Below are 15,579 nucleotides of genomic sequence, written 5' to 3' on the forward strand. Positions count from 1 at the left end.
AATTTGGGTGTTTCTTAGGTTGCATCCCAACAGCACACTGAAGAATTTTAACTACCATGTAGGAAAAAGACTTCCAATAAATTTGAAGAATGTTAAAGTTAGCCAGCTGTCTTTACTGCAGGACTTATAGGAATCTTGGTATGCTGTTATATGTGTCTCTTCCAAAGGGTAGTGAGTGTTAAATGTTTCCCAAACATATTTTTACGAGAACATTCCATTTTCACTAAGCATGTCAAGGGTCATGTTCTCTGGGTAGTAAGGAAATGCATCTCTAAGTAAGGTGGCCCTTTGATTCTTGATATGGACTAAAAGGGGAAAGATCCAAAAAGTTCCAATCTTAATTGTGTAGCCTGGCTAAGGAAAAACTGCATGCTGTCAGTAGTTTACTGTCTATCAGTTGTTGTTTAATAAAAAAGACATGTTCGAAGCTACTAAAATACAACTTTGGTCTGATCAGTAAGGGAAACTCACCTCCCATGGTATCCTCTCCAAATACATTTAACTGGTCATCACCCTGCACATAAAAAATCAAAATATTAGGTGAGAGTACTAACAGGTATTGTGCTAAACGTCTTGCCAATGTACATTAACATACCTAACTTTCCAAACAACTCTATGAAGGAGGCACAATTACTATCCACCTTTTACAGATGAAGAAGCCAATAATTTGAGAAGCAAGTTGCCCAAGGTCATGTAGCAGTGAGGGACAAAACCCAGATTGGAACCTGGGCTGTCTGTCCCAAGAGTTCATGCTGTCTTTGTTGGACTTCCTGGTACAATATCACACTTCATTTTCTTGGTGCATGACCTATCTGTGATCAGAAAAGCTGATTTGAAGAACACAACACTCTTCAGTGCCTGAAGCTCACTGATAGTTGTAGTTATAGTTGTTTAAAAACAACTTCATGGTTTAAAGCTGGACTTGGCACACTCTCTGTAAAGGGCCAGATAGGAAGTGTTTAGCAGTGGGTGCCATATGGTTAACCACTGGCCAATCCCTGAAAACTAAAGCATGAAATAAGGGAGATTGGAATGACCAGCTTTGATTGATGCCTGCCTTTAAATGTTTATTTTATTTTTTAATCAAGCAGCTGCTGCATTTTCCTTACAGAAGAACCAGTGGTAGTTGGAGGGGGGTGGTGAGGGGAGTCTAGGATGAAAGTTTATATAAAAAGGCATTTGGTGAGAATTCTATTTATGTCTCCATCCATTCCATTTTCCCACTCCCTCATCCATCATAGGTAACCACTTACAGAAGTTTTTTTTTTTTTTTGTATCTGTTTCCCGATACACAACAAACTTCCAGATATCTATGGATACATTTGAACATAAATACATAATCTGGCATTACCTCCATTTTGTATACAGAAAAAAGTGTACTTATATTACTCATGCATATATGTTCATAATATACATACTCATCTATAATGATACTGTTCTTCCCCTTGCATTTTCACTTATCAGTGTATCCTGGAGAACTTTCCATATCAATACAGAATGTTCTCAGTTGTACAGTATTCTATCGTATGGAAGGTAACATAGTTGTTGTTTTTAACTAGTCCTTTATTGATGGACCATTGAGCTGTTTCCAATCTTGGGTTATTTTGGGAAAAGCATGGTGAATAAGCTCATATAAAGGTCATTTCATAAATTATCAGAGAAGGGGATGTGTGGTCAGACAGTAAATGTATCTATAACTGATAGATTTTGTCAAACTGCTCTCCATTACAGGTTGTGCCATTTTGCAGGGCCAGCCTGTGGCTCATGCTTCACTCCAGCCTCTTGCTTCTAATTTGCTTTGATGTAGGAGTCAGTTAAATGAGGTTGGCTGGTTGTATTAATGCCCCCTTAAGGTAAACTGCCATGAGAGTACTTGTTTGAAATCAGAGCCTTGCCATTCTTTTTTAGAACATATGCCTTCAGGGCAACTTTACTGCTTGTCTTCTTAGATTTCCCTGTGTATCTAGAGCTATTCCAGGTGAGAGAAGAGTTTTTAATGGAGTGTTCATTCAGGAACACATTTGCATTCATTATCTTCCTTCCATGAACAGGAAAAATGTCAATTATTCCTCAGTAAGCCTATCCCTACTTCTCTTGTTGAAATCATTGCATTTTACAGCATTGCATTTTGGAGTTATTGGGATCATCTAATCCAACCCTACCATCACCCTCTCCCATTTTACAGATGGGGAAATGGGTGGTCATTGAGGTCATTTGAGGAGCCCATGGCCATGTCATCATGTCCTTAGTGAAGTCAGGGTTAGGATGAGAACCACATCTCCTACCACACAGCATGGTTCCTGGAGATTTAATCCTAGGAGCTTAGCTACCACCATGGATCTGTTAGTGTCATGCCACTGCCTGGCTGGTGCACCCATCTCTCAGCTGTTGCTAAGGGCTCACAGAACACCTTCAACATGGGACAATTCTGGTATAAGTTGTGCCCTAGTGTTCCCCTTGAGATCAGACTGAAGCTGATAGCCACCTGGGGTCACATCCTTGCTCAGCTCCTGCCCCTGCCCTATCTTGCATCTCTCCCCCTGTCCTAAAAGCACTCCCTAATAGCACACTTGCAAAGAATTCCCATTTGAGGTTTTGCCTCTAGCGAAGCCCACCTGAGACAGGGACCTGTTTGAAGTTATGTTTGCCTAACAAGCATCTACACAGAAAGAAGTTCAGTAGCTTTTGTTGGAAAAGGATTGTTCCATGAGACTCTGCTTATTGCTTGTCACACAGCTATTGAACATATCCAGGTAGTGTTAGGGAGTCTTCTCCCTTAATTTTTAATATCACTGTTGAGTTATAAGACTTACACCCATCTTACAGGCTGAACTGCATCAGATTTTTCTCACACCTAGTTATCATGTTTTAGAAGAGCAATCAACGTTAATCTGAATTAGTAAAATAATGCACTGTGTTATAAAGGAGCCTATCTCACCTCTATGTGGCTTCTTGAGTCTGACTGGTTTTTATCCATAGCTTTTATTCATAGCCTTCTAGTATGTTTGCCCAACTGCTTCATATGAGCCCCAGCCTTACTTCCAATAAAGCCCTGATAGTGAAAAGGTTTTTGGAGCAGAGTGGTGCTAGGAATGGGGCCCACTTCATTCAATGACATGAAAGCCCAGGTAAATAGGATGTTTGACTGGGGGGTGTTATTTTCCATTGATGCTCAATAAACCTCATGATTCCTATGTGAATTTTTTTTGTAAATAAAATTAATCTGGCATCTTACACACACACACACACACACACACACACACACACACACACACACACTAACAACTAATGAAAGGCAAACACTTCTGGTTTTGTTTTGGTGAAAAAGATGCCATAAAGACCCCAGAAGCCCTAAGTCTCATCTCTTTCTTTTCAAGTGCTAAGTGTGTTCTGTATGAAAGGCATTAATTCAGAATGTCAATTATATAAGAAGCAAAATGTCAGACAGGTTTGTTTCAGATACCTAATAATCTGTAGCTGCATCTGCAGTGAGGCATACTTTGAGAAAGTACAACCCATTCACTACCAACTTCCACCCTAGGCACCCATGGGTGCTTCTTGGTGTTACAGTCTTTCATTGTGTTGTGCTCCATCTAGTCAGCCTTCTGACACCTGTAAGCCTGAATTGTGAGGTTGAGCTTTGTGGGTATGATGAGGCATAGGTGCCTTTCCACAGTAATAAACTAGGTTTGGGGGGCATAAAGCAGAATACTAAATCTGAACAAACCGACAGAAACGGTACTAATATTGGCACAGATTTTATGTAAGTGCCAATTATGACTCACACATACGAAGCCAAGACATAGCCTGCAATGAGGTAATTAATGCTGGTGAAGATGGGCAAAGCTGCAGAGAAACCATTAACACACAGAAGCAAGTTCAGGTTGCCATATCTTCTTGTGCTATATTTACAATACAATGCTGGTAACTGAAGGGGAGAAATAAAAAAAAAAATCCTGTTGCAGTGACACAGCTAGAACCTCCAGACAGGACTTGTGGCTCTATGGGAAAATGGGTTTGGACTATGGATATCCTTTGGTCTCTATCTCTCATTCTCCAGTCAGGCCAGAGCCATAGGAGAGCAAAAGCGAATTGCATTCAACTTTATTTCCCGGGGTGGATGCATCGGCAAGGAACTGCTTTTGCAAGGCTGGATTCTGGTATCATTTTTAGGAAGAGCAGCTAGTTGAGGTGCGTATATGTTTTCCTTTAGGATTGGAGCTCCTACTATCACCACCTTATGATATGGGTGTCTTGTCAGTCTCAATTCCCTGAACTATTGAAATTTTTGGGGGGAGAGAGATAAAAATAGAGCAACGTAGCCTCCCGGATGGGTTCACCAATCATAAGAAATTACGTTCTTCCACCTGCTTTCATTGCAGCCTGGTGTATGCTCCTGCCTGCAGGACCCGTTCTGTGTGACATTGTCACAAGCAGATCAGGTCCTAATATAAAGTGGACATTGAACTACTGCTATAATCTCACTGGATCCTTGCTGGGAACCTATGCGTGTGGAATGATGCTGCTGAACTTCTGTGTGTCACTGGATGGGGATGTGCCTGAGCATATCCACTGCTGCCCTCAGTGCCCTGATACCAACCTATGTTTCTTTATCAGCAGTCTCTTACTGGTATCAGAGGTGAGGTCATGGAGTCAGATATTTACGCTGCTCCTCCTTATGTAGATAGTGTTGATGTTTAAAAATCCTTTTGGGACAGGGCATCTGGGTGGCTCAGTTGGTTAAGCATCGAACTTTGGCTCAGGTCATGATCTTGCTGTTTGTGGGTTCGAGGCCTGCGTCGGGCTCTGTGCTGACAGATTGGAACTTGGAGCCTGCTTCAGATTCGGTGTCTCCCTCTCTCTCTGCTCACCCTTCCCCCGCCTCATGCTCTGTCTCTCTCTCAAAAATAAATACACATTAAAAAAATTAAAAAGTTATTTGAAATTAATAAAAAAATACTTAAAATAAATAAATAAATAAATATCCCTTTGGGGACCACGAAACAAAAGCTCTCCTGGGAAGGAGGTAGTAGGACATTTTTGGGGTATCTTTCTAGTTCTTGTTTGTATTAAACTGTATGTGTATTTCATGGTATAAAAATGTATACAGCTTCAAATGGAATTATGACAAAGAGGTTTTATTTAACAACAGAATATCATAGCTAAGATGAATTTCTTGCCCTAAAATTCACCAAGAAAAGACTACTTTCTTTCTCTGACATTAAGCACAGAGATCAACTTCAAGATTCAAAACAATGGATTTCAAAGAGATTCTCTAGTTTCTGAAATGAATGTGAGGAGCAGTCTTTTATAATTTTTTCTGACCTCCCCGAATACTAAGCAGTTCTCCATGAATCATGGACCATGAAATGCTAGCATGAGGATTTTCCTAGGCTTCTATTTAAACTGATCTAAGGCCTCCCTCGCTGTTTCTCAGAAGCAACAACAGGAAGGTGGGGATGGGTTTGAGGCACAAAATGTTCTGTAGTTCTCAGAAGTGGTCATCTTCATTGAGAAGCAGAATCTTAACAGGAAGAAATAATAATTAAAAAAAAAACCCAACCCAAACAATACGAGGCTATTTCCCCATCTCATAACCTGAAAATGAAACTTTGTGAAGCTTTTTTGTTAAAAAACAAAAACAGCAAACACCTCGAGTAAACCACTAATTTTTTTTTAAGTTTATTTATTATTTTTGAGAGTGAGAGAGACAGAGACAGAGACAGAGACAGAGACAGAGTGTGAGCAGGGGAGGGGCAGAGAGCGAGGGAGACACAGAATCTGAAGCAGGATCCAGGCTCTGAGCTGTCAGCACAGAGCCTAGCGCAGGGCTTGAATCCATGAACTGTGTTATCATGACCTGAGCCGAAATTGGATGCCTAACTGACTGAGCCACCCAGGTGCCCCCTGAGCAAACAATTTTAAAAAACGGTTATTGGAACTGCTATTTGCTAGTGTTCAGAGTGTTTTTAACGTGCATGATATCATCCAATCCTCAGAAAGACACTAGGAGATGGGCAAGTTTGAGATCTCCTATTGTTCAGATGAGGAAACAGGCTCAGCAAGCTATGTGACTGTGCAGGGTGCCCCAGCTAGTGCGCTTGCCTGTTTCCCATGCCTGGGTCCTGATGCCTCTCCTGCAGCCCCTGATGGAGCATGACAACCCGTCTGTGTGTGATGTGGAGCACAGAGTGTAACGAGTAACTACACTACACTAGCGAAGCGAATGCTCATGGTGTCTTATGAATAGGAAGGAAGGTGGATTCCTTTGCTAAAAGAGGGAAGGAAGCCACATCATGCCAACCAAATGATGTGAAAGCGAAATTCTCAAGTTTACTGGTTAGCTGTGAATGTAGTTTTAAGATTCCTCGGATCTTCAGCAGGAGAGTATTGGAAAACAGAAACGTAACTGCATTTTATCAGCAGGAAGAAGGGAGACTGGTCCTTGAGAAGCACTTTGAGTGTTTACAGTTCTTTTCTAAAGCATGTTTTCATTTAAAGTAATGGGCAATTTGGAAAAAAAGTATGGGGAGTGGTGTGTAATTTAGTTACACCCAAGAATTTATTTTACGGCAAGTCTCATTTCTCTCTCACTGAAGTATACACAATTAGAGGCCTTCTTGCTGTGGTAGCACTTGTATAATTGAGTAAACAGGGATAAAAAAATATAGGGGATGCTAGGCTAACCTTTTCCTAGTCTTATTAAATTGCAGGTTCTCTACATGAACTACTTTAAATAGTGGTTTACAGATCTGGCTCTCTAGGAGGAATGTTTTTCTTCTTTTATATATAAATCAAAATGTTGCTGTCTCTAATAAAAAATTTATTTTATTTTAAAGGTTTTTTAAAATATGTTTTTTATTTATTGAGAGAGAGAAAGAGAAAGAGCATGAGTCAGGGAGGGGCAGAGAGAGGGAGAAAGAGAATCCCAAGCAGGCTCCACTCTGTTAGCACAGAGCCTGACAAGGGGCTCGATCTTACAAACCATGAGATCATTACCTGAGCAGAAGTCAAGAATCGGACACTTAACCTACTGAGACACCCAGGCGCCCCTCTAATAAAACTTTTAAAGAAAATATTTTCCTGATGTTTTCCTACAACTTCCTGTTTTCACCCCACTGCTAGAAGACAATGTAAGACACACTTTAATCTTGTCTTCACAAGCCAAATGCAGCATGTGGTTAAGCAGGGCTTTGTCAGGCTGCTGCTGTAAAGGAAGGAGCAAAGTTTCCATTCTGATTTCCTCTCATTTAAAGTTAATGTTGGCCGGGGTCCTTGGGTGGCTCAGTTGGTTAAACGTCTGACTTCAGCTCAGGTCATGATCTCATGGTTTGTGAATTTAAGCCTAGCACTGGGCTCTGTACTGACAGTGCAGAGCCTGCTTGGGATTCTCTCTCTCCTTCTTGCTCTGCCCCTCTCCTATTTGTGCTCTCTCTCTCTCTCTCTCTCTCAAAATAAATAAATAAACTTAAAAAAAACCCTCTATATGTGTTCATGGGTTTTTCAGGGAGAAAAATATCACCCAGAGGAGTCACTCTTTGTCCCACCTTCTTTCTTTAAAAAGGAAGTAAGACTGGGGGGAGGCAGGTGGGGTAGAGTGAGCAAGTGAAGAGCTCAAAGGACCCTTTGATGACTCCTCCTCAATTCCTCTGAGTCCTTCCCTCATCATGGGTGTATCCCAATGCCTTTCTCTTCAGTCTGAAGCACTTCTTGGTTATCACTATGACAGATGCACCAAGCAGCTTCCCATGGACCACCCTTAAATCCAGAGTCCAGCTCTGACCTTGCCCCACATCTCTCACTTTCATTATTCCCCAACTTGAATGTCTGCGCCCAACTCCCGGAGGTTCTAGAGGGTAAGGTTGAATGGGCAGTGAGACAGGGTTAGTTGGTGGTTGTGGGACATAGAGCAAAGGAGGAACTAACAATGACATCCAGGTTGGAGCTGTGAATCAAAGAGGCAGGTCAAAAGAGGTGTTCTTCCCACTAGAAACAACCTGTAGACCTGAGTTGAGGAGGAATGAGATCTTGCTGGAACCTTGATTTTAGCTGAGTGAAATCTATTTTGGATTTTTGACTTCCAGAACTGTAAGATAATACATTTGTGTTATTTTTATCCATGAAGTTTGTGGTAATTTGTTAGGGCAACAACAGGGAATTAACTCAAGCTCCTCCTATATGCTGGGAATGGGTCTAGATGCTGGAAAAGTAACAGTGAACAAACGGTTTTGACTCACTGAGTATATTAGGTATTTGAGCATGTGCTAAAACAAAGGGTTGTAAATGATTTTTATCCATGGGGGCTTTTGTTCAAAGAGAATCTCATATGGAAGCCTAATATCTAAAAGAGAAGAATGGAAATACTATTGGTGGGAGTGGAGTAGGTGGTCCCAGAACACTGCCAGGACCACCCCCTCTGCCCCCCTCCCTGACCCCCATTGGCAGACCCTCTTAGATGCCTACCCAATAGCCCACTTTCTTGCAGGCAGAGCCACCTGCCTCGTCAGATGCCAAAGATGGCAGATCCTTGCTTTCCCATCCTCTGCATTATGGGCATAGGGTTTTGACCAAATCTGGACCAGCAGGATGTGAAAAGCAAGTCTCTGGGCTTCAGAGGACAGAGTTCCTCCCTACTAAAAAGAAAGACGGACAAACATGGGGAGGATCAGCTTCACTCATCCATTCTATTTTTGCGAATGATCATGTGAGGACCAGATGCTTGGAGCTGCCCTTGCTGCCTCGAGACCTTGAAGGGAGGCAATGCTCACAGACTGAAGGGGGCAACAGTCTGGGAAAGAGGGAAGCAGTCTGGCCCTGTGTGACTATCACAGGACCAGCCCTGGTCCATCTACCTTCAGACTGTGGTTAAGGGAGAAAACAACATTTTAAATTGTTTAACCCAATTTTAGTTAGGTTACCAGCAGGTACAAGGAACCTCACTGAATCCTGTTGAACTTATCCACAACTGTAAAATCCTTTCTTGGGTAAAAAAAAAAAAAGGCTCAAGTATATAGAATGTCACTTTTTGCCTATACATGAAGGCACTTACTAGTATTCCAATAAATGAGTTATTAAAGGTTAAGACTATTTGCAATCCAAACCTAAAATCAGCATATTTTTAGAGCTTTTGGAGGACTCCAATTCAGTATTCTAAAAATCTGGCTGCTATACAAGGTCCGGAAATGTTCGGTGCTAAAGACGACGTAAGACACACTTTGTTCCTGTCTTTGTATGCCAAATGCAGTGCAGTTGTCAAGCAGGGCTTAACACGTGCTAAAACTGGCAATCTTACAGTTTTCAGGAAGGATGCTTTCTTGCTGCTGTTCTTGTTTTTCATTATAAATTATGATCACTTAATCTTCATTAATGTTGATTTATTTTGTTGTGGGTTGTTTACTTAATGCTGGCCTGTGTGTTGATATTTATTTGCACTGACCATCTTTGGGGATAGACTGTAAGATGTGCAAGTCTGAGGGTTCACAGATGAGCCTCCAGATTACTCTACACAGTTACAGAACTTGAGTCTCTACACATCCCAACATGCTGATGCAATAAAAGTTGGTGCTGTCACAGTTGTTTTTTTTCAGGGAAAAGTGCGAACAGGTGAAGTAAGCAGGCAGTTGAGACAATTGAACAAAAAAGGCATTTCAGTGCATTCTAAACCCTGAAGTAGTATTTCTATCATTTTATTATATTGGCTATAATAATAATAACTACACTTATTGGGTATTATCTCATGTAATTTCTTCATTAGCGGCCTACTGAAGGAGGTGCTGTCATCCCCATTATACATATTTGAAGCTCTGTTTTAGGGATTGTGGAAATCTGCCTGTGTATTGGAGCTAAAAAAAATGTGTGAGCTGGGATTCGAATTCAGTTCTGTCTGAGCCCAAAACCTGAGCATCAACTTAAAAAAATACATAATTTACAAATGTGCCATTAATTAAGAAAATTCAAAATCATGAAAAGTTATGGGGATTGGATTATGTTTGTGTCCATGAGGTGCTTTTTCCCCTGCAAATGCAAAAGCTATTTTGGAATTACCACATATAGACTAAGATATTTGTCAAGTAATTATTTTGTATTGAGAATAATTTTTACCAATATATATTGATCCTAAAAAACAGTTAAATTCAATTTCCAGTCCTGTGCCTCAAATATGTGTTGCCTTCTTTTTTCTTGTATGCAGTAGGTGCTCAAGAGTTGCTGGCAAAGGGGAAGCATCATTTGCTGAGCTCCTTACAGGCACTACAACTGATGCTTTCACAGAAATCTCATTATTCTTATGCAAATACCATGAGGTAGGCTTTACTATCCCCCAGTTGTAAGTAAGAAGATTAAGGGCTCTGAATTTGTAGTTTTACCTGCCATAACAAGTGGGAAAAGGCATACTGGTGGTTAGAAAAAAAGGTTTGATGTTTGTTCTTTCCTGTACCATTGCATCAAACAGTCTGTGACAGATTAATGGCAACTGTGGCCTCAAATTTTCACTCTTCTTTGCATGCATGCCTCTTACAAGGTCATTTTGTATACACCCTCATCAAGAAGGGAGTCTGTTCTCCCACTTTTGACCTGGGCCAGTTTTATGACTTGCTTCAGCCATCAGAATGAGGAAGAGAAGACAGTGTGCCAGTTCTCAGGCTATAGTTCCAGAAGCTTGCATGCTTCCGTGTCCTCCTTGGTCCCCTGCCACTGCCATGAAGATAAGCCTGGGCCAGCCTGCTAAAGGATGAAAGGCCATGTGGAGCAGAGGTCCACTCATCCCGGCAGGGCCATCCTAGACTGACCAGGCTCTGGCTGACCTAGCAGCCAGGTCAAACCCAGCCAGAGTTCTATCAAAGAAACAGAACCAGAAAGATTTTAATCTATCTATGTATCTCCATCTCTGTAAGAGATTTACTTCAGGGAATTGGCTTACACAAGTATGGGGGCTAGTTGGACAAGCCTGAAATCCATAGGGCAGGGTGGCAGGCTGGAAACTCTAGGGCACAAGGTGACACTGAGACCACACACAGGATTTCCTCTTCCTCAGGGAAACCTCAGTTTTGCTTCTAAGGCCTTTCTTTTTTATTTATTTATTTATTTATTTATTTATTTATTTATTTATTTTTCAATATATGAAATTTATTGTCTAATTGGTTTCCATACAACACCCAGTGCTCATCCCAAAAGGTGCCCTCCTCAATACCCATCACCCACCCTGCCCTCCCTCCCACCCCCCATCAACCCTCAGTTTGTTCTCAGTTTTTAAGAGTCTCTTATGCTTTGGCTCTCTCCCACTCTAACCTCTTTTTTTTTTTTCCTTCCCCTCCCCCATGGGTTTCTGTTAAGTTTCTCAGGATCCACATAAGAGTGAAAACATATGGTATCTGTCTTTCTCTGTATGGCTTATTTCACTTAGCATCACACTCTCCAGTTCCATCCACGTTGCTACAAAGGGCCATATTTCGTTCTTTCTCATAGCCATGTAGTACTCCATTGTGTATATAAACCACAATTTCTTTATCCATTCATCAGTTGATGGACATTTAGGCTCTTTCCATAATTTGGCTATTGTTGAGAGTGCTGCTATAAACATTGGGGTACAAGTGCCCCTATGCATCAGTACTCCTGTATCCCTTGGGTCAATTCCTAGCAGTGCTATTGCTGGGTCATAGGGTAGGTCTATTTTTAATTTTCTGAGGAACCTCCACACTGTTTTGCAGAGTGGCTGCACCAGTTTGCATTCCCACCAACAGTGCAAGAGGGTTCCCGTTTCTCCACATCCTCTCCAGCATCTATAGTCTCCTGATTTCTTCATTTTGGCCACTCTGACTGGCGTGAGGTGATATCTGAGTGTGGTTTTGATTTGTATTTCCCTGATGAGGAGCGACGTTGAGCATCTTTTCATGTGCCTGTTGGTCATCCGGATGTCTTCTTTAGAGAAGTGTCTATTCATGTTTTCTGCCCATTTCTTCACTGGGTTATTTGTTTTTCGGGTGTGGAGTGTGGTGAGCTCTTTATAGATTTTGGATACTAGCCCTTTGTCCGATATGTCATTTGCAAATATCTTTTCCCATTCCGTTGGTTGCCTTTTAGTTTTGTTGGTTGTTTCCTTTGCTGTGCAGAAGCTTTTAATCTTCATAAGGTCCCAGTAATTCATTTTTGCTTTTAATTCCCTTGCCTTTGGGGATGTGTCGAGTAAGAGATTGCTACGGCTGAGGTCAGAGAGGTCTTTTCCTGCTTTCTCCTCTAGGGTTTTGATGGTTTCCTGTCTCACATTCAGGTCCTTTATCCATTTTGAGTTTATTTTTGTGAATGGTGTGAGAAAGTGGTCTAGTTTCAACCTTCTGCATGTTGCTGTCCAGTTCTCCCAGCACCATTTGTTAAAGAGACTGTCTTTTTTCCATTGGATATTCTTTCCTGCTTTGTCAAAGATTAGTTGGCCATACGTTTGTGGGTCTAGTTCTGGGGTTTCTATTCTATGCCATTGGTCTATGTGTCTGTTTTTATGCCAATACTGTGCTGTCTTGATGAAGACAGCTTTGTAGTAGAGGCTAAAGTCTGGGATTGTGATGCCTCCTGCTTTGGTCTTTGTCTTCAAAATTACTTTGGCTATTCGGGGCCTTTTGTGGTTCCATATGAATTTTAGAATTGCTTGTTCTAGCTTCAAGAAGAATGCTGGTGCAATTTTGATTGGGATTGCATTGAATGTGTAGATAGTTTTGGGTAGTATTGACATTTTGACAATATTTATTCTTCCAATCCATGATCCCGGAATGTCTTTCCATTTCTTTATATCTTCTTCAATTACCTTCATAAGCTTTCTATAGTTTTCAGCATACAGATCTTTTACATCTTTGGTCAGATTTATTCCTAGGTATTTTATGCTTCTTGGTGCAATTGTGAATGGGATCAGTTTCTTTATTTGTCTTTCTGTTGCTTCATTGTTAGTGTATAAGAATGCAACTGATTTCTGTACATTGATTTTGTATCCTGCAACTTTGCTGAATTCACGTATCAGTTCTAGCAGACTTTTGGTGGAGTCTATCGGATTTTCCATGTATAATATCATGTCATCTGCAAAAAGCGAAAGCTTGACTTCATGTTTGCCAATTTGGATGCCTTTGATTTTCTTTTGTTGTCTGATTGCTGATGCTAGAACTTCCAACACTATGTTAAACAACAGCGGTGAGAGTGGGCATCCCTGTCGTGTTCCTGATCTCAGGGAAAAAGCTCTCAGTTTTTCCCCATTGAGGATGATGTTAGCTGTGGGCTTTTCATAAATGGCTTTTATGATGTCTAAGTATGTTCCTTCTATCCCGACTTTCTCAAGGGTTTTTATTAAGAAAGGTGCTGGATTTTGTCAAAGGCCTTTTCTGCATCGATTGACAGGATCATATGGTTCTTATCTTTTCTTTTATTAATGTGATGTATCACGTTGATTGATTTGCGAATGTTGAACCAGCCCTGCATCCCAGGAATGAATCCCACTTGATCATGGTGAATAATTCTTTTTATATGCTGTTGAATTCGATTTGCTAGTATCTTATTGAGAATTTTTGCATCCATATTAATCAGGGATTCTAAGGCCTTTCAACTGATTGGATGAGACCCATCCAAATTATCAAGGCTAATCTCACTGTTGGTAGGAATATCAACTGTTGCAACCACTGTAGAAAACAGCACAGAGGTTCCTCAAAAAAATTAAAAATAGAACTGCTATTTTGATCCAGTGATCCAGCGATTCCACTTAGGGGTATTTATACAAAGTGAAAGAAATCACTGTCTCACAAAGATACCCATACTCCCACATTCACTAAAGTATATTTGTAATAGCCAAGATGTAGAAAAACCTAAGTGTCCACTGACAGACTGATAAAGAAAATGTCACACACACACACACACACACACACACACACACACACTGGAATATTATTTATCCATAAAAAGAAGGACATCCTGCCATTTGCAGTACCATGGATGGACCCTGAGGACTTTATGTTAAGTGAAATAAGTCAGAAGGAGAAAGATGAATACTGTATGATATCACTTACATGTGGAATCTAAACTAAAAAAACCCCAACCTCATAGATAAAGAGAACACATTGGTGGTTGACAAAGGTAGGGGGTGGCAGTTGGGCAAGATGGATGAAGGTGGTCAAAGGAACAAACTTCCAGTTCTAAGATAAATAAATCCTAAGGATGTAATGGTGACTACAGCATGGTGACTATAGTCAACAATACCTTTGAAGATACTAATGGGAGTAGATCTTAAAAGTTATCACATACACACAAAATTTGTAACTGTGTGTGGTGATGGATGTTAACTAGGCTTATTGTGGTAAACATTTTGCAATGATTATATATATATATATATATATATATATATATATATATATATCTCAAATTGTTTTTTTGTACACCTAAAATGAATACAATGTTACATGTCAATTATACCTCAATTTATAACAAGATAATCTCCTTTACATAAGGGCAACTGACTGTACATGTTAACCCCATCTACAAAATATCTTCACAGCAACATCTAGATTGCTGTTTGATTAAGTCACTGGGACCCATAGCCTAGCCAAGCTGACACATAAGAGGGCCATTACACTGTGGATGTGTGAGTGAGCCCAGCTTCCATCAGTGGACCTGGTTAGCCAGCCCCAGTGCCATAAGAGAAATAAATGGATGTGGTTTGAAGCCACTAAGTTCTAGCAGTTGCACAGCAATGGTTAACTGATAGGTAGCACCTCTTATTTGGAAACAATATTTGAAAATTATTTCCCCTGATGAGTTTGCCCTTTTGCTTTTGGCCGTCCGCTATAACGTTGCCAAGACAATGCAGAAGACAGCTAATGGGTTGTTTCCTAAAGTGACCTAGCTGTACCCTCATGTAGTATGTTGTACTCAAAGGCCAGCCTTTTTATCTTCTCTTTGTTTTAAAAATCTTAGTACAAAGTTCCACAGGAGGTGAAAGAGAAATATTTTACTATCTTTTGAAGAACTTTTGGCAAAGAGTATCTGGGGAATATTCAAAAGCCATGATGACATCATATTGGAAAAGCACACATTCAACCCACTACCAAAACACAAACAGACGCAGGAACCAAGGAAACCAACCTGCTCTTTTCTACTTCTCAAAGTCTCTCACACAGAATGCCATACAGAAAAAAGAAACAACTGCCAAAAGCAGAAATAAAAGAAGCCCAGGAAAGACGAACCTATAAGATTAACACTTAAAAGCTGGGTCAATCAAAATGGAGGGCTGGACTCCTGGTGCTGAGAGAAGGCAGCCCTTTCCTTGTGGCTGGAAGCTGGAGGTGGCCTGCCTGTGAGGCACAGCTTCCATGTACATTTCTGCAGTTGTGCACTGTGCAAACCATCTTGTCTGGGGAGATAAGTGGGAACTGAATCCACTCACCAACCTGTGCGTCCCCAAGGACATGTGTGGTAGAGGAGGTTCTTTTTCTAACTTGAACAAATGACACTACGTGGGCTAGTAGTGGCCTGCCTTAAGGTGAGGTTTGATCATTTTTTTACATGTTTATCTATTTTTGGTGGGGGGGGGGTGTGCAGAGGGGCAGAGAGAGA

At 40.9% G+C, this 15,579-nt stretch overlaps 1 protein-coding gene across 1 annotated transcript in view; it reads right to left on the reverse strand.

The window, feature by feature from the left end:
- The window catches only part of AK5 (adenylate kinase 5), a 260,907-nt gene that overhangs the window by 72,317 nt on the left and 173,011 nt on the right, over positions 1–15,579 (reverse strand). Inside the window, exon 9 of the mRNA XM_049616985.1 lies at positions 472–514. Coding sequence (XP_049472942.1) covers positions 472–514 — 43 coding nt within the window. The remainder of the gene's footprint in view (positions 1–471; positions 515–15,579) is intronic.

The sequence above is a fragment of the Panthera uncia genome (genome assembly GCF_023721935.1).
Source record: "Panthera uncia isolate 11264 chromosome C1 unlocalized genomic scaffold, Puncia_PCG_1.0 HiC_scaffold_4, whole genome shotgun sequence".
Lineage (NCBI taxonomy): Eukaryota > Metazoa > Chordata > Mammalia > Carnivora > Felidae > Panthera > Panthera uncia.